The sequence below is a fragment of the Saccostrea cucullata genome, unplaced genomic scaffold, assembly GCF_032062105.1.
Source record: "Saccostrea cucullata isolate Sc308-1 unplaced genomic scaffold, CSIRO_AGI_Scuc_v1 ctg9563, whole genome shotgun sequence".
Lineage (NCBI taxonomy): Eukaryota > Metazoa > Mollusca > Bivalvia > Ostreida > Ostreidae > Saccostrea > Saccostrea cuccullata.
The window spans coordinates 6,753-32,500 of NW_026930295.1; the positions used below are offsets into that span (position 1 = coordinate 6,753).

At 34.7% G+C, this 25,748-nt stretch overlaps 3 protein-coding genes across 3 annotated transcripts in view; 1 reads left to right on the forward strand and 2 right to left on the reverse strand.

Moving 5' to 3' along the window:
• Positions 1-539: 539 nt before the first annotated feature.
• On the reverse strand, positions 540-6,581 carry LOC134283628 (cilia- and flagella- associated protein 210-like). Its single transcript, XM_062766127.1, has 9 exons — positions 6,439-6,581; positions 5,715-5,968; positions 5,166-5,339; positions 4,083-4,288; positions 3,585-3,795; positions 2,930-3,015; positions 2,302-2,494; positions 1,887-2,051; positions 540-1,437 (listed from the first exon to the last, which is right to left on the reverse strand). Exons 1-9 carry the CDS (start codon positions 6,485-6,487, stop codon positions 1,081-1,083), a joined length of 1,695 nt encoding a protein of 564 aa, XP_062622111.1. The 5' UTR covers positions 6,488-6,581; the 3' UTR covers positions 540-1,080.
• Positions 6,582-8,557: 1,976 nt separating this feature from the next.
• Positions 8,558-11,246, forward strand: LOC134283627 (pyridoxal phosphate phosphatase PHOSPHO2-like). The gene is made up of 2 exons (XM_062766125.1): positions 8,558-8,671; positions 10,049-11,246. Exon 2 carries the CDS (start codon positions 10,049-10,051, stop codon positions 10,790-10,792), a length of 744 nt encoding a protein of 247 aa, XP_062622109.1. The 5' UTR covers positions 8,558-8,671; the 3' UTR covers positions 10,793-11,246.
• A 2,925-nt stretch (positions 11,247-14,171) lies between these two features.
• The window catches only part of LOC134283629 (aladin-like), a gene marked incomplete at its 5' end in the record, with an annotated part of 20,863 nt that continues 9,286 nt past the window's right edge, over positions 14,172-25,748 (reverse strand). Inside the window, 7 exons of the mRNA XM_062766128.1 lie at positions 14,172-14,505; positions 18,821-18,956; positions 19,243-19,318; positions 20,315-20,382; positions 23,056-23,243; positions 23,615-23,675; positions 24,181-24,305. Of these exons, the coding sequence (XP_062622112.1) occupies positions 14,368-14,505; positions 18,821-18,956; positions 19,243-19,318; positions 20,315-20,382; positions 23,056-23,243; positions 23,615-23,675; positions 24,181-24,305 (792 nt within the window). The remainder of the gene's footprint in view (positions 14,506-18,820; positions 18,957-19,242; positions 19,319-20,314; positions 20,383-23,055; positions 23,244-23,614; positions 23,676-24,180; positions 24,306-25,748) is intronic.

Here is a 25,748-nt window from a genome sequence, read left to right on the forward strand (position 1 = left end):
TATGTTTAAGATTTTTAAAGATTTTTTTTTCCTTTTGGAATGTTGAGGGGAAAATTTTGATCCAAACAAAGAAGAAAAAGCAAAAACAAGCCCATACAGTCAAATCTCATTACATGCATCTTGAACTCAACTGGACTGAGAAAAAACTGTTAACTATAAATGAGGTTATTACACTGTTATTGGTAATATTGAAAGAGTAATGCCAAGTTTTACGCTGTTGAGTCAATATACAAGTGGCATTAACGTTTAAATCATACACGTGTATTCTTTAGATGAAAATATGATAAAATTTCAAATTATGATTGACCTACCAGCTATTAAACAGTATCAAATTAAACACTATTAATTAGTGTTTATCATGAGGCATTACTTGTAAAATTATATAACTTAATATTGAGATAAAGTCAACACTTGATAACGGAGAAACTTGGTTTATTTTTTTTTTCAAAGCTTAGTTCATATTTAAATTGAACATTCAAACAATTGTACACTAATTAACATTCTGACAAACGCATCTGTTCAAAAACAAAACAAATAAAAAAAGCGCAGTTTTACAACAACTTTATAGTAAACATATTTAATTCAACATTTGACTTAAACAGACTTAATATACATTCAGCACAACTTGATTGTGTATACATGTTATATAATATGTATACATTATTAAAATATTAAAAATATCACAGAGTATAAATATGCCCCCTCTAACAGTGCATTGAATCAAATGTGGAAACATTAATTATGAGACCATAGTGTTTAAAATGAACTTTGAAATTTTTATTTCGAGGACTTCCAGTGTCCAGAAAAATGATGGGAGCTCAGACATTAGGATAAATTCAAATTGTATGTGTTTTGAAAAACAGCCAGAACTGCATTCAATTATAACAGCATGAAAACATTCTGAATATTAGGATCAAGTTCTTTCAGTGTATTCATTTCTTATATAGTGATCCATTAGTTTTATTATATTTGTCTATTTTTTCCACAGTCCACTCAATTTATTCATTGTCTTTAATTTTTGGGTTGCACATAAAGACATGCAATCACCCAAACTTTTAATAATCTTATCTTAGTTTTTTTCTACCACACAAATCCTAGCCTCTTTTTAGACTTTGTCTGTCCATAAATGCTATCTTTAGTTTCCTCTGTGGAATCCCTCTGGTAATGGGGCATCTGTTTCCCGGATTTATCTGACACCATGTAGCTGGGTCGAATCCCGCCTTTTCCTTCAAACACTGGACCTTTGCCCCCTCCAGCCCCGTTTTTGGCGGCCTTTCTGAGGGGGTACACGTTGCGGCCACCCTTCTCGCAGTGTTCGATGACGCGCCCTGCGTACTCCTGGAATTGGTCCTCTTCAACGGCCAGCAGAGCTTGGTTTGCCTGATCCAGTGCCAACTTCTCCTGTTCTTGTTCAACCTCTTTCTGTTTCCTCTGGTTCTGAAATAATTGTCAGCAAAATATTAAATTACACACAAATGTACAGGGTAAAAAATACCATATTTCTGTAAATTAGTTTTGTTTTTGTGTGTTGCAAATTTTGCTAAAGTTAAAACAAGGGTAAATTTGTGCAGGTTTTCTTTGGGGAGGGGGGGGGGGCTTTTTAAAAAATATTTTTAAAAGGTAAATGTTTATGGCAAGAAATGACTGACATAATGTGTGACTATTTTTTCCAAATTACAAATGAATCAAATGATTGCCAAAAAATATGAAAATTAATAGACCATGTGTAATGTGTAATATATAGTTCTTGATAAACATTTAAGCATTGAAACTGTGTTTTTAAAATACTCTTATATACCGTCAGAACAAGAACTAGTAAATCTAGACATACCACTTGTTGGCGGAGGAAGTTTTTGAGGTGACTATGTATGGTTATTGACACGTACCACTTGTTCCTGGTGGAAGTTCTTGAGGCCCACGGCGTCCTCTCGCCTCCTCATGTGTTTCTCCTCCTCGTTACGGCGGAAGATCTCGTCGGCGGCCTGTCTGATCCTCACCATCTCTAGCTCCTGTCTCCTCTCCTCCTTCTTCTTCTGCTCCGCCTCCCGCATCTAAAGTACAAGTAAACATAAACGTTAAAAATCTAGACAGTTACACATACTGCCCCCCCCCTTTCAACTTCTGTTTTCAGGTAACTTAACATCACTTATGTTTAGAGGTTTACATCACTTTTTTAATACATTAAAAATTTACATCACTTATGTTTTCAGGTTATCATCAATTCAGTATTCAGAATAACATCAATTTTGTTTTGAGGTTAATATCACTTGTCTAGAGGTTAATATAACTATAATTACTGACCTGTAGATTTCTGTGTTTAGCGCTCTCCTCCATGTCCTTTCTGAGCTTGGCTTCCTTCTCCGCCTCTTCCTTCGCTCGTTTCTCCTCAGCCTCCTCCACAGCTCGGTGAATTCTCTCGTCTTCGTCGCTGACTTTCTGTTTCAGCTGAGCGGCAAGCTTCTCTCTAATCTGTTCTAGATTTCTCTGTTTCTCACTAAAAAGAAAAAAGTGCTTGGTCACATTTTGTGCTAGATTTGGCACTAGATAACTTCCTTTTTAAGAGTAGTAATTGGCTATTTGTACTCAAATATGCCTTGAAAATCAAAAAAATTGTAGTGGGATGAAAAATGTGTCAAATGACTTGTGTACAAATAACTGACTGCAATTAATGGAGAATAGATTTGACATTTACCAAAAGATTTTTTGTACAATGGAATTATCAATATCTGTTGAAAGTATTATAAGGAAACTCTTTTTCACAGATTTAGTAGGCAAGGATATTGAACTGTCTGAAGTTTGAAATATTTAAAACTGTGATAAGGGGAATAACTCTGTCACAATAAACAATAATGACTTTTTTTCTTTAGGGGGAATCTCAGTTTTAACAACTTGCAGATCTGTAAAGGGGGAAAACTCTGTGAGAACTTACTTGTGAATCTGTTGTTCTTTCTCAGCTCTTAGCTTCATCATTTTTCTCTTGGCAGCAGCAAAAATTCTGCATTCCTCATCTTCTTCCTTTGTACAAAAAAATAATTTTTACAATTGAATATTACAAGAATTTCTTTATATCTCTACAATGCTGTAGCATTATTTATACTTATGCCTAATGAATGATCTGAATTACTAGCATATATGCTGTATATAAGACCTCTCATTTGTGTTGGAGAGCATTGGTGAATATTTTCTCCAAAAGTTGGACTGGAAGGGATCCCACTTGCAATTTTTTTTTCACAATAATTAAAAAAAAATACATATACTTGCAGGTGAACAGATCCACTTGCTAAAATTATATATATATGTAAAGTGTATTGTAAAAAGAATAGTTTATTTTTATCAAATAGCACAAATATTTTCTGAAGATAATTCCCACCCTCTTCCCATCAACTACCTACTATTCCTGATACTATATAAGGAGATTCCATTAATATCCATTTATAAAGTCCTGGACCCCCCCCCCCCACCCCTTACCTCCTCCTCATCTGACCCTTGACCCCAGCATTATCTCCTTTATCTCCTCCTCATCTGACCCTTGACCCCAGAATTCCCTCCCTTACCTCCTCGTCTGATCCTATTATCTCCCTTACCTCTTCCTGCTGCTCCATGACTTGTTTGATCATCTTCCTGTCTTTGATCTGGTCCATGTTGCCCCGCATCATCTGCAGTTTCTCGGCGCGTTTGATTTCCTCCAGCCTCTCTTTCTCGGCGTGGAACTGGATGGCCAGTTTCTGTAGCTCCTCCCCCTCACGTTTATCTTCCTCAACTTCCTCATGTCTCTGCTTGACATGCTCCTGGATTCTAGAAGATAAAGAATGAAAATTTTAGATCCACCTTTGAGAATTGTATTAGATTAGAAATTAAGTTTAAGATCCTCCTCTGAGGACTGTTACATATTAGATTAGAAATAAAGTAAATATCTTGGTCACTTGTCCGAATGGACAAATAGGAAAAAGAGTATGTTGAGCCCTGAAAACTATCATTTTACAGTAGTCTTTTGAATGGTTATTTTGAATTTATTTATAAGTCAATGTCTTGACTCCACATTACACTGGTAACAATAACATTACTATGATTCTGTTACTTACTGTGCCGTTAGGAACTTCTCGTTCTCCTTACAAGCCTTGATCCGCTCCTTGGCTCTCTCTTGATCGTGTAGGATGGCGTTTTCGTGCTCCCTCCTGGCTTTCTGCAGCCATTCTGCATCCTTACCCTCGCTGGCCTTCTCTTTGAGTTTCTTTAATTCAATCTGAGCCTCCCTCTCCTTGAGTACCTCTGTTAGCATGAGGGCACTCTACAGAGAACAAGAAAAACAAGATCAATTTTTTTTCTTTTAACTTGCGTGTAGAATGCGTGACTTTTAATACTCTCTACAATTTTTCTTTTATTTCCCATAGTTTCTAGTAAAATAAATAATCAGTAGGCCTTTCAACTAATTTTTCAAGTTGCACATATGGTAAAAAACATTGCATAGATAGATTTATAGGTACATGAAATTATCAAAAAAGATAATAACTTATTCATACATTTAATTACACATTAAAAAGTTTAATTATTTATAATTGACTTTTCCGATGTTGTGTTTTAAGGATAGGTAACTCAGGTGTGAAAAATGACCAACTAAGTGCCATTTTATGAGTTATCAATCATGTACCTATAAATCTATCTACACAATTTTTTTTACCATATGTGCAGCTTGAAAAATTAGTTGAAAGGCCTAGAACTAAGAAGGAGGGTAGATTTCACTTTTTATTTTAATTAAACTTTTAATTATATGAAGTGAAATGGTGTCCGCAACTATACAGTAAATAAGTTTAACATTGGTGACATTACATTTTAAAACCACTGGATTCTACTGAGAGCAAAGAAACACTTGGGAAATGCTAAAAACTGCCTTGCGTGTAAACATTTAGATACCCCGAGCCTGCTCTCAACATGTTTCAACAGTGAGTTCATAAAACCGACCCCTAGCGGCAGTTGAAAGGTCTAATAATCAGTCTGTCAGTCTATCTGTCAGTGCTCTATGACTTACATGGAAGTTTTTGACCCTGTCTGTCAGACTCTAAGTACTCTATGACTTAAATGGAAGTTTTTGACCCTGTCTGTCTGTTAATACTGCTGTGTCTTGGCTTTTTCTATACCTTAGTTCCTTTTCTTTGCCTGATACTTACATGGAAGTTCTTGACCCTGTCTGTCTGGTAATACTGCTGTGTCTTGGCTTTCTCTATAGCTTCCTTCCTTTTTTCTGCCTGATACTTGGCCTCCTCTAAATCTATTGCTCTCTTCTCCTCTTCTTCTTTCTGCTCACGAAGTTTTCGGGCCTCTAGTTTTCTTGTGCGTGTTCCCTGTGGCATAGAAATTTACAGCATTATTTCATACATGTATAATTTTTTTAATTCAAATTTTGTTTCAAATATATTTTATATAATGAAAACAAAAATTATTTGTGGACATTTTTGGGAGCAGGCTACAGGGCCAAAAAACTTTAGATGAGCTCAGTTTTGATCTGCTCACGTTTCTATTAAATATTCTGTTGAAAAATGAGGCTAACATCAAAATCTAAAATCAACCAAGTTATATGGCCTAGGATTCAGGTACATGTATTATCAATTGATAATAGCTGTAAATTATAAGGCATAAATTTAAACTATTTCAGTTTAGAATTCACTTTGACAGCCAGTTAATTAATGATACATAACATATTAAACCAACAGACTTACAGCTATCGTGTTTCCCCAGTTTTTGACCATCTCTTTTGACATTTGTTTACGATTTTCCTTCTCCTCTCTCATTCTTCGCATTCTTTCCTCCTCGATCTGTCTCTTGTAAAGTTCTTGTTGAATTCGGTTCCACTCATTCTTGGACAAGATAGTGACGTCCCGGAGGTCAGTGCCATTTGGGAGGATCATTCCGGGTTGGCCAGCCTTGGTTCCCTGCATTTGGAAGTCTGGGGGCAAGGGCATCTCGGGGGTAGCTAAAAGATCAAAGAAGAAGACATTTTAAAAAGATATATCAAGTACTAATTAAAGTGCATCATAAATTTATACTTTTTACTTAATCCACAACAAAACATGGCGTGCAAAAAGTTTTGTTTTTTGGAGCCGTAAAAGAATACTTTAGGAGTGAAATACATGTTAGATAAATGTAATATTAACAGCTACATTGACTATGAGCTTAACTTTCCACTGTATATTGTTCAACTTGTATCTGAGAAATGTATCAAGCTTGATAAAATTCTCAAATTGACAGTTCAAATAAGTTTGAACTGTCGATTATTTAAGATTTACCAACAGTAAAGCAACATGAAGAAAAGGTTTCAAACTTTCAAGATAAATAATGTCAAAATTACCCCTTCCCCCCTTTTCCATCTCCATAACCATGCTTCTTTTCTAACATGAAGAACATCTTATGCCAAAAATTAACGTTATTATATGAAAAACATACCCCTCTCTTTCCCCTTTCGCCTTCCATGCATAACTGTCGCTGTTGCCATTTTTTCCCAATATGTTTTTTAATAAGATGACAACAAACGAGAGATCAATAACTGTTGTCAAGCAAACAACGCCATGTAACCTGGACTAAACTTCCGCTTCCGGTAAAACTGTAAGAGTGTGACTAAAATGGGTAGCGAAACCAGGGCCGGGCCGAAACTGAAAACCGGCTTTTTGATAATTACGAAATAAATTAATACTCATTATTTTTTATGAAATTTACAGACATAATTTTTAACACAAAATGCAAATTAATACTCATTATTTTTTATGAAATTTACAGACATAATTTTTAACACAAAATGCTGTGTATTTTTCAATGATTATCACCGATTGTCCTTTTCCAGGTGACTAAAATGGGTAGCAATCTCGCCTGCCTTCGGTCATACTGGGGGTGGGGGGGGGGGGGGGTGGTGGTAGATAAATCCTTGATCATGATTCTGAAGAATGCCGCAAGCCTCTTTTCTCGACAATTTTGATGACTGTATTGTACCCTATATAAACCTTTGCGGTTAAAACACCTTGCTTCACACTGAAAGTGAAAATAATAACACTCACTAGTTTCATTATCACAAATTACATAAAAATATTGATAAGCGATTAGTTTATCACAATAATTCACTTATACAAAATAATTATTTGTTTTATAGTTAAGGTCTTCCGTCTTCACGGAAGACCTTATAGTTATTGTACTGTTTCTTATTATTATTATTATTATTATTTTTCTGACACGATTTCTCGACAACTACTGGATAGAATTACATGAAATTTTCAGGAAAGATGTGTTGTAAGATACTCTTGAAAGTTCCAAGATATTTTTTGGAAATTCCTCTCTGGTGCCAAGTTTTGGACCATTTTCCTGATTTTAAAACGACATTTTGTCCACGATTAAACTCAAAAACGGTAAAAGATATCAATGTGAAACTTTCAGAGTTTATAAATGATGATCAAAACTTTCCAGGACGTGACTTTTTGTTCGTCGTCAATACTTCCTGTCGCTACTGGAAGCCAATTCAAAAAGTCCATTTTTTCAACTTTCTTTGTTTTTCAATATTTTTCATTTATTTTTGGAATATTAATAGAGACCCTTCTATTGATGCTTACTATATAAGTTGTTTCAACATTGGTTAATCTGAACTCTAGATATTAATATTTAAAAATCTAAAGCGAGGCCAAGATGGCGGCTGTCTCTGTCAACTCCGCCATTTCGCGAATAGGGGCTTATGGAGGCAGCTGAGCGTTTGATTAAACCATTCTGACATAAGGATACATGAAATGTAAAAAACTACTTGGACTCTCACGTAGCAGTACGTTGCAATTGAGTGTCAATCTTAAAACTTAATTTCCGTTTCACTGCTTTTGTGTTACTGGGCTAGATACGATATGTAATGTGTACAATGTGTTAAATATACTTTTCTAACGTCGAAATAAAATAAAGGTGATAAGAACGTTTTATTTAATTAATTTCATTGAAGCTATTGCACCTATTTAATAGATCAGTACAAAGAAAAGGTGCGAATATTTACGCGTGGCGTTTGACACGAAATTATGAATAATGGCCCGACTTTTATGATTCTTAGACAGGTGTATTTTTGCAAAAGTATAAACAAGTATATTTAAAGCAGTATTCCCAATAGTTAAATGGTTTGCGCGTTAAGGAGAAAAGAGAAAAAAGGCGCATTCACGTTGGCGACCTGGATTCAATCCTCCTTGTGACCAAAATTTTGAATCACTTTTCAGCTCGATTTTAGAAGGTTTTTTTTTTTTTCTGCATCGGACGGAAGACCTCTCGTTGCTCGCAACGAGATCGTATCTAGTTATATATATTATTTTAAAAAAAAACTTGTTAAAACGACAAATATTTTAAGGTAAAAATAATTTTAGTACAATTGACATAATTCTACACAACAAAATATAACATAGCAAAGGGAAATCTTATGGTTATAAACCATGTCCGTAAATTTCATAAAGAAAGAATGAGTATTTATTTCGTATTATCAAAAACCCGGTTTTCAGTTTCGAAATTCCCAGCCCGGCCCAGGTTTCGCTACCCATTTTAGTCACACTCAAACTGAAAGTAGAAACAAAATTTCCGGTGAAATGTAGGTCTTGATAAGGTCTTGTTACGCAACTAATTTCGCAGTGTGAATTAAAGCTCAGGTATCAGTTAATCGTTTCCAAAAAAGGTAAGTTTCATTTTTTCCCCTTTTCATTGTCTTCATCTCAATATTTTAGATTATGAGACGTGATTGAGTATATGTCAGACTGTCAGTGGACTTTTTTTACTCAAGTATTTTTTTCAAAGCTATCAAAATTGGATTTTTAAACAGATTCTCATTCAATATTTTTTTAAATATTGTTAAAAGATATATTTTTAAATTTGTTAATATATATTTATGTGCTGCACAGAAAATATCCGATTTTGCAAGACGTGAATTTTCCACACCAAGCATGTTTAGGTCATATCGACATCAGGGACCTATATCGACATATATATGTAGATTTTACATGTTTTATGTCATACAGGTCCAGTACAATCAGTACATTTAGCTACGTAGGTAGAATTACCTACGTAGCTTTATTTACCTACCTCAGGTAGGTTGATTTAGCTACCAAATGAATTTATTTCTATAAAAAAGCATTTTTCTCAGGATGTGCAAAACCTATCATTTTGATGCAGTGATCATTTTCAACTTTGAACTCATCTGAAAACAATTCATGAAAAATTCCCTCTTGAAGAAATGTCTTTTTCTGCGCAATTGCAATCAAAGTTTTTAAAGTTTTGGGGCTATGTATGACAGTTAGAACAGTTACTCCTTGAATGAAATGACAAAGAAGTCCAGTTCTGGTTAACATGATAATAGGTCAGTAATTATTCAGCACAATGTGAAGTAATCATACTCAGTCATGCCTCACCGCACGGACAGGTAACCAAACAATGGAATTGCATGTTTTGCTCTAAATTGACCAAACACAACGATGTTTAAACTATCTCTGCTTTGGAATGTTTTTTAAAGTCTTCCTAGTATAAATATCAATAGTCATTTAACTGCGATTTTTTGTGTCTTTTCCATAAAAAGAAAAGTTACATTGAAATAGCTAAATAAAGCTACCTGAGGTAGGTAAATAAAGCTACGTAGGTAATTCTACCAACGTAGCTAAATGTACTGATTGTACTGGACCTGTCATATTTCATTCAACTGAATATTTCATACGTTATGTAAGAAAATCACATAGCAATTTGAAAGATGAAAGATAATTTAGGGAAAACAGAATTTCTTCATATGATCATGATGATGGGAAATTTACTAGACTTTTTCTGTGAACACTGCATGTTGAACAGTTGATTGGCAATTTCTGAATATATATGACTATATACTTGCATTGCCCTGGTTACATAATGTTTATGTTAATCTGTTACATGTATTAATAAACAATCATAATCACATATTGTATATTTGAATCAATTAACAATCGTAAAACTTTATATTATCATGATTATATTAACTGTTATGCAAGAAATTCATGTAATTAATATATTTTGGATCTTTTATTTTTTTCAGATGGCTGAGAAGATTCTATTTGCCTTTGACTTTGATCACACGGTTATTGACGAAAATAGTGACTTGTACTGTAAGAGACTGGCACCTGACGGAAAAATTCCGCAGGAAATCGAAGATACCTACAGCGATGTGGGCTGGACTAAATATATGGGGCTCATATTTGAATACCTTCACAGTCACGGAGTAACGGAACAACACTTCCGAGAATGCATGAACGAGATTCCTTTGACCAAGGGTATGAGGGAACTTATCGAGTACGCCACGGAAAATAAACATGAAAGCATCATCATTTCTGACTCTAATTCATGGTTCATTGAAAACATTTTAAACGAATCTGGGCTGAAGGACGCTTTTTCGGAGGTGTACACCAACCCTGCCCAATATGACGCAGAAGGTCGTTTGACAATCGAGTTTTATCACAAGCAGGATTGGTGCGATTTGAGCACCATCAACCTGTGTAAGGGACACATATTACAAGAACATTTACGAAGGAGAGAGCAGGAGGGGATCCGATATAAGTGTGTGGTGTTAGTGGGGGACGGAAGTAACGATTTCTGCCCCGCCCTCAGACTCACGGAAAACGACTACGTGTGTCCAAGGATCAGCTATAGGTTGTGGAAGAAAATTCAAAAGTTGGAAAGCGACCAAGAAGCAGTCGGTAACGGACACAAGCTCAGGGCTCAAGTGGTCAACTGGACGTCGGGGCTGGATATTCTGGAGTTCCTGAAATCCTTGGACGGATGATTAAACGGACAATCACTTAATTATTATACCGGTCAGATTCCAAGGCATGGATTTGGTTAAAGGTGTTGACTTTTAGCATGTTTAGAAATGCTATTTGAAATTCAACTTTTGGAAGTGTCCCTGCAATAATAGAATGAAGATGGGCATTGCACTAGTTGAATGTTTTGTCACTGGAAAATCATTAATTAATCATGTTAATAGGAACAAAAATATGTTGAAATACTGTAATTGTTACATAAATTATTGGTAATCTTTATTATTGGTGCTCTGGGAGTGTTACTTGTTTTATGTACATGGATTCATTTCCATTTATACCTACCCTACATACTGTATCTAAAAATTACACCTATATGATGCAATCTATAAACATTCTGCGAGTTAACATTAAAGATTAATGATGCTTCATATACATATAAAGACGTAGTAACAATTAAAAACATTCATAAATATTCATCATGTACATATTAATTTGTGTTTATCTGTTCATACTTGAGTGTTAATTATTAAACCTTGGTTTGAAAGTTTCATTTTCACAAACAATATTCTAAACTTGAATAATACTGACCCGAATTTTTTGTGTTTATACATATTTATTATTAATTACATCATGTACATACAAGAAATGTACTAGTCATAGACCAGTCTGATTTATTATGATTGTTTTTATTTATTCATGTTGAATTAAAAAAAAAGATTTAAAATAATTTAAATTCATTGTTTCATTGATACATGTATATTAATCATTTTAATTACTATCGTCAAAACATCAGACTTCTGATAGAGTTAGACAGAGTGTCACTCATGATCATCAAAATATTATGTTTGTAAATACAAATGGTTATAAATACACATTGAATTAAAAGGGTAGCTGCAGTATTTTCAACATGAAACCACAGGCACCTGACATCATGGACATCACTTACCATGCTTCCTTTTCTTTTAATTATAAAATATACCCCCATATTATTAGATAGGCAGTTTATTTTTTTTAATTAAAAGAAAAATAAATTATGTCATGAGACCTGAGGAGGCTAGGGGGTCAAAAAATTAGACATTTAGATGTAACTCAATTTTTTGAGCCCCCCTCCCCCCATTGCAATTTTTTTGTTTGTAATTGTAAGAACTTGTCAACCAGGACCCCCAAAAATGACCTTTTCTTAGACCCACTGGGGGCTTCTGTACAGACGCCAGACTCCCTCTACCTTTAACCCCCCCCCCTTCCCTCCCGTTACGAAATTCCTGGATCTGCCACTGATATATAAGCTGTTAACTATCATTTGGTAAAGAAAAATTTCAAACTTTTAAGTTTTAAAATTTCATCATTATCTTGATATGGAGCTCTTCCTCTAATTTAAAAGGAGATTAAAACAGTCTGAAAATGGCCACAACTACCCAGCCCTCTCAAATAGGCTGATTAATATACTGTAACAAACTTTTATTTGCGTGCGAGAAATATCCGTGAATTCTCTGACAAACTTAAACCTGCAAATATTAATTGGTGCAAACCAATTATTTTGCTTAGTATTAGTACTGTAGATCACTAAATTTTCGTGAGACCTTAATATTTTTGCTAGTCATTTATTCTTGATTAGCGAGACAAAATTTTCACGAATAGTGGTTATTGTTCTATATAATCTTAAGGAATACTATTATACCCGAGAAATAAAATTTTCGCGAGCACACTGTCTCGCGTAATTACGCGAAAACAAAGTTCTCGCGAATAAAAAGTGATTTACAGTATTCATAAAGCTGCTGATCTGTAGCGTAATGGTTTTATATATTTGTCTTTGACCATAATGCTACAGATCCCGTAGTGCAAAAAAGGTGCAATTTATGGCGCAATATATTTTGCGCTCATTTGGGGAGAATTTCTCCACTCTCAGCATCGTTCAATCAACTACCTTTCAACCCCTAATTTTATTTTATCTCCCAACCCTTTATAGTCGGCTCTACAAGTGATAAACTCGCTTGATTAAAATTATTTGTTAGATTACTGAAAATTCACTTCCAGCTTATTGCTTGTTGAGACAACTATAAATGGTTGGAAGGTGGATAAACTATACATATTGGCTACAGAATGTGTCTAGAACTAGGGAGTGAAAAGTAGTTGATTGACCAATGCTAGAAAGTGGAGAACGGGATCTGTAGCGTTATGGTCAAAGACAAATATATAAAACCATAACGCTACAGATCTGCAGCTTGTATTTATAGAGAATGTTACTTCAGTCATGGATTGATTTCAAACCAAAGAATCGCAAATAAAAGATGATACAAATGTGGTAGTGTTAGATAAACGGCATCCTACTAGCTTGGGCTAGTGGGTTAACCCTTAAGCTCAATTGGTAGAGCACTGGACTGGCAAGCCAGAGGTCCCAGGTTCAATCCCCAGCAGAAGCAATAATTGTCCCTGTTACATCTGGTGCCCACGTTGGGACTCGGGTATTCTCTGGCGGGTGAAAGTGATTGCCCCCAGAACTTCGCCCCTACAGGTGTCGGCACTCCGAAAGAGATGAGGACATCTCATTCTCTGGAGGGGGACAATACGGTAGTGTTAGATAAATGGCATCCTACTAGCTTGGGCTAGTGGGTTAACCCTTTAGCTCAATTGGTAGAGCACTGGACTGGCAAGCCAGAGGTCCCCAGCAGAAGCAATAATTGTCCCTGCTACACAAATAGTACTAGTTGGTTTACCGAGTAGAATAGGGGTTACCATAGGTAATTGATATAATTCTTAAAGTTACTTACCAGGCTGAAAAACCTCTAAATAGACTTTTAAACATGATCACTGTTTGTTAGCTTAAGGAAGCTCTAAACAATGCACACTAAAGAGTTCTAATTGAAGGGTAGTTTTAAGGTGTTAGAATGATCTGCCCTGAAAAAATGGTTATTTACAGTTAACTACACAACTTTAATAGACAAAAATATGCTTAGCATTACATTAGACCAAGAAAAAGTAACTGAATTAATTATTTCCATTAATTTTCCTAATGTAAGTAAACAACATTGTTTCTGGTAATGCACTGTTCATTGTCTTTGAACATTTTTCCTGCAGAAATAGGGCTTGGACCATATAATGAAAAAGAAAAAAAATAGTCTGAATATGCAAACCATTACATGTATATGATATATTTTTTTAAGTCTAAAAACTTAAAAAATTGTTTAGAGCTCACTTAACATTTCATTATCATTTATATACATTCCACATCCCCTTTTCGTGGTTTTTTTCATTAACACCACTAAAGTGCATAACCTCACACGACTATGCTATGAAAAAATTACTGACAGTGTTAATTTTAAGATTGTTTTAATTACATAAACAACCTACACATGAACTGAATCTTGATGAACAGCACACACAAAGCATCTGAAAGTCATGATTTCATAACTGTCACATATGCAACTTTCACTCTCTCAAGTAATCTGCGTTGTACATGTACTTTCACATCCACATTATTTATACATATCTATGGACAATTTAATATAATGATAGTCATATTCTGGGTCCCATTAATGACAACTGTACACAATTTAAATACACTCTTCATCCCTCTGCAGTAAAATCTCTGAGTGTCGGTTCAGGTAGGTCTATTTATAGGTGACAGTAGGTGACCGTTGAGGGTGGGTGGGGGTGGGTGACGGTACTGAACGTTGTGTATCTCATCGCTGGGGATAAAGTACAGAGGGACATAGCGCAACACAGAGGAACTCCAAATCTGTAGATAAAGTAATACATAGTAAAACACTGAGGAACTCCAAATCTGTAGAGATAAAGCAACACATAGTAAAACACTGAGGAACTCCAAATCTGTAGATAAGGTAGTACATAGTAAAACACAGAGGGACTCCAAACCTGTAGAGATAAAGTAATACATAGTAAAACAAAGAGGAACTCCAAATCTGTAGAGATAAAATAATACATAGTAAAACACCGAGGGACTCCAAATCTGTAGAGATAAAGTAATACATAGTAAAACAAAGAGGAACTCCAAATCTGTAGAGATAAAGTAATACATAGTAAAACACCGAGGAACTCCAAATCTGTAGAGATAAAGTAATACATAGTAAAACACCGAGGAACTCCAAATCTGTAGAGATAAAGTAATACATATTAAAACACCGAGGAACTCCAAATCTGTAGAGATAAAGTAATACATAGTAAAACACCGAGGAACTCCAAATCTGTGAAACAAGAACGTTGCAGTTAGCAAATCGGTTTTTAAATGATTAAAAAATTACAATTACCGGTAGAACAATTTTGTTTTAGATTTCTTTGAAAAAAATTCAAGATTTAGATCACTCCGAACCAATGATGCAGTAAGACAACAGTGTATTAAAGCTAAAATAAGGAAATAAATAAAAAACCCTGGACGATTATTTTTCTGTGTTTGAATGAGGTGAACAACTAATTGATAAAATGTATTTCATCTTTTAATTTAATGACTTTTCAGCTACTGGCTTATTTCATGAAGCATAAATGATTCATGCAAGTGTTGAATTGATTGATAGACTGTATGTTTTTTAACGTCCCTATCCAGAATTATTGACTCATATCAGGTAGGGATCTTTTTTGTGCCAGCACCTAATGTCACACGGGACCGCGCTTTATATGGTCTCATCCGATGGACCAGTCTCCAAGGAAGCAAGTGTTAGACACTAAAACATATCAGATTTCAAAAAAGATCAAGTTCTAACTAGAAAACTGACCAGTCAGCAAGGGCCCCGCCATGGGGTAGAATTATAGGGGTGCAGCTTATGGAATGATTCAAAAATATATGACAAATAAGAAACAGCAACTTTAATTTTAAAAAAATTAAAATTTCAAGATAATTCCTGAATATCCAAAAACCTGGTAATAATATCCATGTATTTACATAAGGCCATAATAAAAATATTCCTAGATTCTCATCCCCGATTTTATACCCCCGCCTCGATTTTTTTTATTTCTGTTTAGATGGTAATAGCTGTAATACATGCGTATATATTTTAAACAAGGGTCATATTGGTTGAAAAAGATTGGTGATGATGTGAAGTAAGATATAATAATGAACCTTTACTATGACATTTACTCGGATATTGTAGATAAAATTACACCGATTGACCAGGTCAATAAAAAATCTGCAAAATAGAAAATATATAAAATATATATAAAATAAAAACTGCCCGCCCGCCTCGATTTTTAAAAAAATTCGGATGAGAATCTAGCAATTTATTTATTATGGCCTAAGGCAGTAAAGAACAACTCAACACTGAATGTATATCTTAACAATAATGAAGCTTATGTAATATAAAATGCCAGCCTTCAATGAATGCAAGTACAAATCATGAAGGCTTGACCTAACTTCAAAACAAACAGCAGTAGCAGACAAAGGTTTTCATTAATCTTAAAGTGATAGATAAAGATAAGCCTTCTAAATTTTCTGCAGCAGACTAGATAATTAATCCCAAAGGGTTAATTGTACTTCTCTCTCATCATTTTCTTCTTAATTTATAATCAGAACTTTTTCAGTATTAATGATAGAATGAGGTTTTTATCCTACTACCTTAACAAGAGGCCCACGTGCCTTATAGGTCACCTGAGCATCATGCAACAACTTTCAAATGATTGAATTTGGTTCATGTTTTAAGCTAGATGCTATTACATTCACGATTTTGAAAGAGGCACCAATGCTAATCATAACTATACACTTAGCAATTGTTTGGTTTGTTTACTTAATACCCATAAGCAGGGTAGGGGAACAAAAATGTATGTCAACTAATCAGTAATATTCAGCGATAATCAGGAGTGCTCCTACCACACATGAACCCCTGACCCTATAGGTCTACACATTGCACAATTTTTGAAAAGGCACACTCGTTTATCAAAAATGTTGATTAATACCAAGGAGCATATTTCAAGCAATTCATTTTCAGTATATAAGTAGAGCCCCCCACCCCCCACCCCAAAAATTTTGGTATCCCAGACCCAGGGGCCTTGAAATTCACAATTCTGGAAGAAGAGCCATTCATAAATATGTAAATAGTTCATCTGCTTATTTCCCAGAAGTAGAGAAAAAGATTTTCATAGATCTAATGCATTTTCACTACATAATCAATAGAGCCCCGCCCTAACTCCATAACCCCTGACCCTGGGGCAATAAAATTCACAATTTATGTAGAGACACTCTTGCTCATCAAACTTAATTAGTTTATTTAATACCTAGGAGCAAAGAAGAAGATTTTCAAAGATTTAATGCATTTTCACTATATAATCAATAGAGCCCCACCCTAACACCATAACCCCTCACCCTGGGGCCAAAAAATTCACAATTTATGTAGAGACACTCTTGCTTATCATAATTATGTACTTAATTAGTTTACATTGTATTTTATACTCAGGAACAGAGAAGAAGATTTTCAAAGAAATAATGCATTTTCACAATATAATCAATAGAGCCCCGCCCTAACACCATAACCCCTGACCCTGGGGCCATAAAATTCACAATTTTGGTAGAGGTACTCTTGCTCATCATAACTATGAACTTAATTAGTTTATTTAATACAAAGGAGCAGATAAGAAGATTTTCAAAGAATTCATGTATTTTCACTATATAATCAATAGAGCCCTGCCCTAACACCAGAACCCCTGACCCTGGGGCCATAAAATTCAAAATTTTGGTAGAGACACTCTTGCTCATCATAACTATGCACTTAGTTGGTTTATTTAATACATAGGAGCAGAGAAGAAGATTTTCAAAGAAATAATGCATTTTCACTATATACTTATTTAGTCCCACCCTAGCACTAGAACCCCTGACTCCAGGGCCATGAATTTCACAATTTTGGTAGAGGACTCAATGCTGAATACAATCATGCAAACAGTTTGATTGCTTGATGTCCAGGAGTAAAGAAGAAGATTTTTAAAGATTGCATTAATTTTAGTGTTTTTGGCCTCACCCCTCAGGCCCCAGGGGGGCAGGGATCATGAAATTCAAAATTTTTGTTCCCCTTCACCCATAGACGCTTTGTGTCAAATTTGGTTGAAATTGGTTGAGTGGTTGCAAAGAAGAGGCTGAAAATGTTCAAATGTTTACACACGATGGACGACGGACGTCGCACGACGACGGACGAAAACAGATAGCAATAGGTCACCTGAGTTTACCCAGGTGACCTAAAAATCAATAATATTCTTGAATTTTCATGAAGCAAGAAAAAAAAAATAAATAAAAATAAAAAAATATATCTCCTTTAATCTATTTCTTGTTTTAAGAATTCAATGAAATGAGAACTCATTCTGTAGGGTATTTGAACAAAAATAAAGTAAAAACATTTATACTTCAATCGACTTTAATGGACTTAACTTCAAAACAAACTTCATTTGTAGACAGAGATGGCAATTAATCTCAATGTGACAGATAAAGATAATGCTTTGGATTTTCTTCAGGAGGAAAGCTAATTGATCCCAAGGGACTCATTCATTGCAGTATTCAGTTTACAATGGGAGCATTTTCAGAAGTTATCTCTCTTTGCCAATTCATTCTTATATAAAGTTAAGGAATCTACCCCACCACCCAGCTCCAAACCAGAGGACATAGAGAAACAAACTTAGCATCAAAATATGTCTTTTTGCCTACTTAAGTACCATACCAAATTTGAACTTAATTGGACAACCATAAAAAAAGTTATTGGGAAAAAACAGAAAATTTGTGGACGGAAGAATGACAGACGGACAGACAGACAGACAGTGATTACTATAGGGCACCCGCAAATCCTTGCGGGGCCCTAATAAAATTTATCATTTTTCCACATGCTCTGAGAGTTTGAGACCACAACATCCTAGATATTCAGTTCATACTTACAATGTAGAGTAATGTCCCTTTGTCATGATTTACTTACAATGGAGAGTAACGCCCCTTTGTCATAGTTAGGTTGGAATGATTTACTTTATACAATGGAAAGTAACACCCCTTTGTCATAGTTAGGTTGGAATGATTTACTAATCATGGAGAGTTATGTCCTTTTGTCATAATTAGGTTAGAATAATTTACTTACAATGGAGAGTAGCGCCCCTTTGTCATAATTAGGTTGGAATGATTTACTTACAATGGAGAGTAGCGCCCCTTTGTCATAGTTAGGTTGGAATGATATCTGTTGAGGGAATTCTCCAGCTTCTCCTTGTATTAATCCACTGAAAAAAAAAATATAAACAATAAAAATTTTCTCTTTTCTTACACATTACTATTTTCAGCTCACTTTGCAAGCAGCCCTTTGCTAGAAGACCAAGATGAAGGTTTTTATTAATGAATACATTCGTTTTCCCCATTTATGTAAGCAGCAAATCCAACAATTATTTCTGTTCATCAGTAATGGAAGAAAAGAAAGAGAAAGGCCCCAGCTATATTTATGGTGGAGTAAAAACATGTTACTTTTTTTTCTATCAGAATCCCCCCCCCAAAAAAAAAAGCCCCACTTACCATGGGGTAATCTCCAACATGGGGTTTATCTTTGTCCTGAAGACAGTTACAAATGGCAGAACCTGACCCCAGTCATCTACAAAATACAACAACAAAAATACAGTGTAATGTACAACAGTGAATCAAACCTGGCCACAGTCCTCTAAAATACAAACACAATAACAGGCAACTAACACGGAAGTCTAAGATTTGAAACATTAAAGTTTATCTATAAGATGGGATATGGTGCTCCAAAGTCACTTATAGGAAGAAGAAATTTGCTGCAATTTTTTATGTCAAGAAAAATAGCTATAACAACTTCCACAAAGAAAATACACAGTCATGTAATTGTTCCCAATAATAAATTTCGATTACTTCATGTAAAATGCTCAAATTAAATCTTTTCTTATAAATTCTGCTTTAACATATACAACAATTCTTTTGGACAATACTTGGAGCCCAAACCCTTGACATGACATTCACCCTCCAGTGGTGTCAGTTACCATGCTGTGGTGGTGTTCCCTTTAATCAATGTTAACATACCATGTAGAGTTACAGCTAATCTATCCCCTTGTCTATCAATGTTAACGTACCATGTAGAGTTACAGCTAATCTTTCCCCTTGTGTATCAATGTTAACGTACCATGTAGAGTTACAGCTAATCTTTCCCCATGTGTATCAGTGATAATGTACCATGTAGAGTTACAGCTAATCTTTCCCCTTGTCTATCATTGTTAACGTACCATGTAGAGTTACAGCTAATCTTTCCCCGTGTGTATCAGTGTTAACATACCATGTAGAGTTACAGCTAATCTTTCCCCGTGTCTATCAATGTTAACATACCATACAGAGTTACAGCTAATCTTTCCCCTTGTCTATCAATGTTAACGTACCATGTAGAGTTACAGCTAATCTTTCCCCTTGTGTATCAATGTTAACGTACCATGTAGAGTTACAGCTAATCTATCCCCTTGTCTATCAATGTTAACGTACCATGTAGAGTTACAGCTAATCTATCCCCTTGTCTATCAATGTTAACATACCATGTAGAGTTACAGCTAATTTTTCCCCGAGTCTATAATTGTTAACATACCATGTAGAGTTACAGCTAATCTTTCCCCATGTCGATCCATCACCATACTCTGTACAAATCCTCCTATCCTGTGTAAAAAGAAAAATCATGGAAATATTAGTTAATATATGTACATATAATACAATTTCAAAGTGTCTTAATTTTATCCATGGCTCATGAAGACTTTGTACATTAGACATAATTCAAACATGAATAAATTCAAACATTCATAAACCAAAACCCATAAGTTCTTTAAAGTTGTTTCTTCATATTTATATTTCCAATAAAGAATCTGGGGGATTAGGCAAGTCATATGCCCACACGAATTTTGTTGCTCTGTAAGCATATCGGAATATAGTCGTACTGTTTGTGTCTAAACATTTAAACTTTGTACAGCACTGTCCAAATGACAATACAGGTAAACTTCGGTATATCGACATCGGATATGTTGGATATGTTGACGTCCCTCCGCGGTCCCGGCATTATTTACTATATAAATGATTTGCAAAAACTCTGATATGTCGACCTCGGTAATGTCAACTACCTCGCTTATCTCGACCTATCTTCACAGTCCCAAGAGCAAAATTTACTTGGTATATGTCAACATTGGGGCGATTTTCAGCTTAACCTAATTGATTGTCAGCTGGTCGCTCGTCATGCATGGACGACTCCATTTATCTCGACGTCATCAGAAATTCACACCTTTCACACCCATGTTTTGACTACATACTGCTTCTGTAGAAATGTTTTTGTAGAGGAATCCCAAGCCCTTTTGGCGTTTCTGAGACGTTAAATGTTTAATGTTCAGCTTGGGCCAGTGGGTAATATCATTGATAAATCTCGATATGCATAAATGTAAAACCGTTTTATTTTTAAATGTCGAAATCTAACAAAACTTTACAGTTTATAAAAAAAAGTTTCTGAATAATAATAAACAATATCCACATTTAATTCAATTTAACTTAAAAATTGTAGTGAAAATGCATTCAACAGAAAACAATCAAATCTACGACCTGAATGACTAGGCCTATGAAATGAAAAATAATGATGAATGATTATGAAATAAAAATTAAGTGAAATGAAATTATTTATAAAAAAACATTAATTTTTTTCCCATATTACGGAAGTCGACTTTGTACTGTTCCGGTTTGGAGTTTATAAAGCGCATTTCGTATCATGTTCTGACAGAGCTAGTTGCAAGGATCGAATGCTGGATGAAAAAAAAAAAAAAGTTCTTTGTAAAATGAGAAGATTTCGATATAAAAGGCATTTCATAAATTACGTTTGTGAATAACTTCTTAGATTTTCTAATAAATATAGAGGGATAGCTAAAACATTGGTCTATGAAGACATGTAGGTACATACATGTCTGTTCAGTTTAGGTCTATGGTAATCAGTTAAATTTAGGACGTAGAGTCTCAACTCTGATATCTCGACATTTTCCGATTGTCCAGTAGATGTCGAGATAGCGAAGTTTACCTATATCTACATTTTTAAACCTTGCTGTTATCATTACAGTATTTTTAACATGTGATGCTTTTCATACTGCGTGTTAATTGTTCTATCAAATATTTTTTCAGGTTTTGTGAGATGATACACTTTACCTTTCCTTTTAACTGTTTCTGCATACGGAACAGCCATACCGTGCTGGTCTACCCAAGATTGTTTACATTTCAAGTGTGCCAATGTAGTCTTGAACTGAATGCATTCAAAATGTTATACATCTTGAAAACTTGTTTATTATAGTAAATATATTAATTGACCGTAAATAAATCTATTATCTTATTTTTTATTTTGCTTTTAGTGAAAAAATATATTTATCTATAAATTTCAACCTGAACTTTAGAAAAAATCGTGATTCGATCACTCCCAACAAATAACTAGGTGCTTCAACACCGCCGCTATGTCCACTGAGCCACAAAGTCGCATATACATTACCCTTTAAATAACAAACAGTTCTATATGTATAGCAAGCACACAATTGGACTTGGAGTTTTTGAGAATATGTTCCGATTTTTAAGTAGGAAAACTAACTTTTTTATATAGAGTGGGTCTTCATACCAATTTTTTGAAAATGGTAAGAGATACATCCTTCAATACCCTTTCAAAATTTGTGTACAAAAAAATGGAACTAAGACCCACTCTATATAAAAAAACACAGTTGTAACACTCAATTTCTATCATTTTGATGGTTACTAAAGCGTGTTACCATTTCGGTTGGTTAATTACAATCAATTTCTAAGTCATATGACTCAGGTTTTATCTTAACTGTATGCAGAGGATTATAAATAACTCTCAAATTTAACAAAAAGTGGAATTTGTAAGAATTTTTAAATTCGATATTTTACCTGCCCTTGTGTAGGCATATGACTCGCCTAATCTCCCAAGATTCTTTACAAAATAAAATATTAAAAATTTTCTCAGGAACTACCATGAATAAGCATGAATATCTCTATTGTTGCGTCATAATACCGCACTTGACTTAAAAAAATATAATGCAAACTGTTTTGCTTTAAAAATGACAGTTGAATGGCGTAAATTTATGGCAACTCATCAGAAAAATAATATAAATATTAGAAAAGAATTTAATTTATGAATATTTATGAGGTTTATAAACTACAATGCTTCATGCCAGCCTATTTATCATGAAGCGCTAACACGCTTCATTAAATATGCGGGCGTGAAGCGTCATAGTTCATAACCTCATGAACCTTCAATAATCAAATTCATTTCTTAAATTAACCATATAAACTCAAACACACTTGACCACATTCCCGTCCACAGTCGCTATCTCCACCTCTGCCAGATTGACAGACACAACAGCAGACTGCGATCCACCAATCACAGTGGACGTATCATCTTCACTGGTGGAAAATGTAAGGGAGTATATGACTGGCTCATTCTCAGTGGCAAATAGTAAGGTTCTACCATCCGGACTCCAGCAAGCAGCCTGTTCAAATGATATGAAAATTTTTATGGAATTAACTTCTTTTCAGAGAAATTTCACATCAAATTGTATCCAAAGCATTGCTTTCATAGTAGAAAGAAATATGGTACATACTGATTAAAAAAAATATTTAAAAAAAAGAAAAATCATTTCAACTGCAGTCTGCTGCATATGATTTTTTTATCCCCAGGATTGTGTGTGTCTGGAATATGTCCCCAAAAGGTTTCTAAACATCTCTGCAACCTTCATTATAAAATCTTTCATTGTAAGAAGGACATTTTCTTGTACATTATGTAACTTTACACTCTACAGTGAATTACCTTACAGTGATTTACACCGTGCATTATGTAACTTTACAGTGTGGAGTGGATTACCTTACACCGACTTGTGCATTTTGTCCAAACTTCACATGTCCATTTCTTTGTTTCCCAAACTCTAAAATGAAAATTAAATGGCTTTAATCTACATGTATGTTGAAAATCTTTTCAGATTGAAACAAGATGTTTGTGAAACACTTATGACCCCCCTCCCCCTTCAATCACATGCCTACAGATGTACATTATAGAATTGCATTAATTTCAATCTGGACAATTTTACAAAGCAGTTCTCAAGAAGAATATTTTTCAAAGGTAATTCTTTATTATAACAAGGCAAAACTTTAGATCCCCTTTAGAGTCTAATTAATCCAAAGTGAAATGGATTTAACGAAAATGAATCTTGAACATTGGAATGCATTTATGTGCAATTTGAAAACTTGTAACTGTTGTTTTAGAGATTTATAAAAATCTTGCCAAGTCTCTGATGGGGACCACAATTTGAACAATCTTGAGTCTACAGTGAAATTAGATGTTTCCAGTCTTTGTTGTTATAAATTTATTATAATCTAATATTTATAAAAATCAAAGCCATAATTGAAATTAAGCTGTTGGTCAATATTTACCTGAATAATCTGGAGGGTGTGGCAGAGAAAACTTTGGACCCGTCAGGGGACCACCTCAGGAGAGACACGCCCCCGCCCCCGAGTCTCCGCAGGGGAACACCGGTCTCCATAGGAACATCCCAGGCCTAAAACAAACAAGAGGCCCACGGGCCTTATAGGTCACCTGAGTATTATGTAACAACTTTCAAACAATTATAATTGGGTTCGTGTTTTAAACCGGAGGCCATGAAATTCACAATTTACAATTTTGAAAGAGGCACCATTGCTTATCATAATTATTAACTTAGCATGCTTACTCTATTTACTTAATACTGTATAGGGGGAAAATAACTCGCGGTGTTAATATTAGCTATATTCACGGTGTTAATAAATCCGTGAATTCAAGAAACAGTGAATAAATTTTCAATAATCTCCACGTTTAATTTGGAAATTTGATAAAAGACAACGATAGGGCTACATACATGTACGCGCAGTACATGGTCATTTCAGCCGGTAATTATGAGTAGTACTCGTCATTCAATTAATTTAATTATCACGCTTTACTTAAATTCAAATCAGCAGATAATAACATGTATTTGTTAAGCAAGCTGTTTTAATAGCCAACGTTACATGTTTCATCAATCAAAACACGTGGGTCATGGGTTTTGATTATCCGTGCGTAACTAATGTTACCATGTGCATTTGTTACTGCATCATCATGCTTGCATATGAGTTTTTATCGACATTTTGGTTTTAAAAAATCATTCAAATAACTATAGAACTTACTGAAGATGTGGACTGATGTTTCGTCAACCTTTTCCAACATTAACACATTTATTACCGTCCATTACTTTTTCGTTGCGTTGTATCAAAGATCTTAGGGTGTACACGCACTCATTATAATAGCATATAGGAAAGACATTTGATGTTTAGAGTCAAGGACTTTTGATAACTGCACTTGTTTTAATTAATCGTCATTTTTTTTATGATATCAAATCTAATTATTTTATTTAAACCTACCCCGTTGTTCGTGAAATAAAGTCATAACGCTGATTAATATTGTTTACATGTACAGTAGCTATGGTATGGATATACGGATATAGACAAGGGAGGTAACTTTTATTATGTACCAATTCCGCAAATTCAAGAAATCGCGATCGTGTCAGATGAGAGAAAAACGTGAAAATTACAACCCGTGAAATTAATCCCCTATACAGTACCCAGAGGTAGATCAGAGTAACAAAGAGAAAATGCACTTCCACTTCATAACCAGTTGTGCACCTCACCCACTGACCCATGGGCCACATATTTCAAAATTTTCAAATGTAATCATACAAGAGGCCCAAGGGCCACATCGCTCACCTGAGTACATCTACTAGGAAAAAGCACATATCAGATCAAAACTGAAAGTTTACTGGGGGGGGGGGGGGGCGCTTTAATTTTATCCCTCCTCGGTGTCATGATTTTAACAATGTACAATCTACACTACCTGAGGATGATTCCATATACAATGTAAATAGAAAAATATAACTAATCATGGCTTTGAAGTACTTGAAAAGATTTTGAAAGTTTTCTCTATATATCCTTGT

Coding starts and splice junctions, on each gene's coding strand:
- LOC134283627 (XM_062766125.1), top strand. CDS start 10,049: ATGGCTGAGAAGATTCTATTTGCCTTTGACTTTGATCACACGGTTATT.
- LOC134283628 (XM_062766127.1), bottom strand. CDS start 6,487: ATGGCAACAGCGACAGTTATGCATGGAAGGCGAAAGGGGAAAGAGAGG. Junction 3,796..4,082: donor GAGAAGTTCCTAACGGCACA/GTAAGTAACAGA, acceptor TTTATCTTCTAG/AATCCAGGAGCATGTCAAGC. Junction 2,495..2,929: donor AAAGAACAACAGATTCACAA/GTAAGTTCTCAC, acceptor TTTTCTTTTTAG/TGAGAAACAGAGAAATCTAG.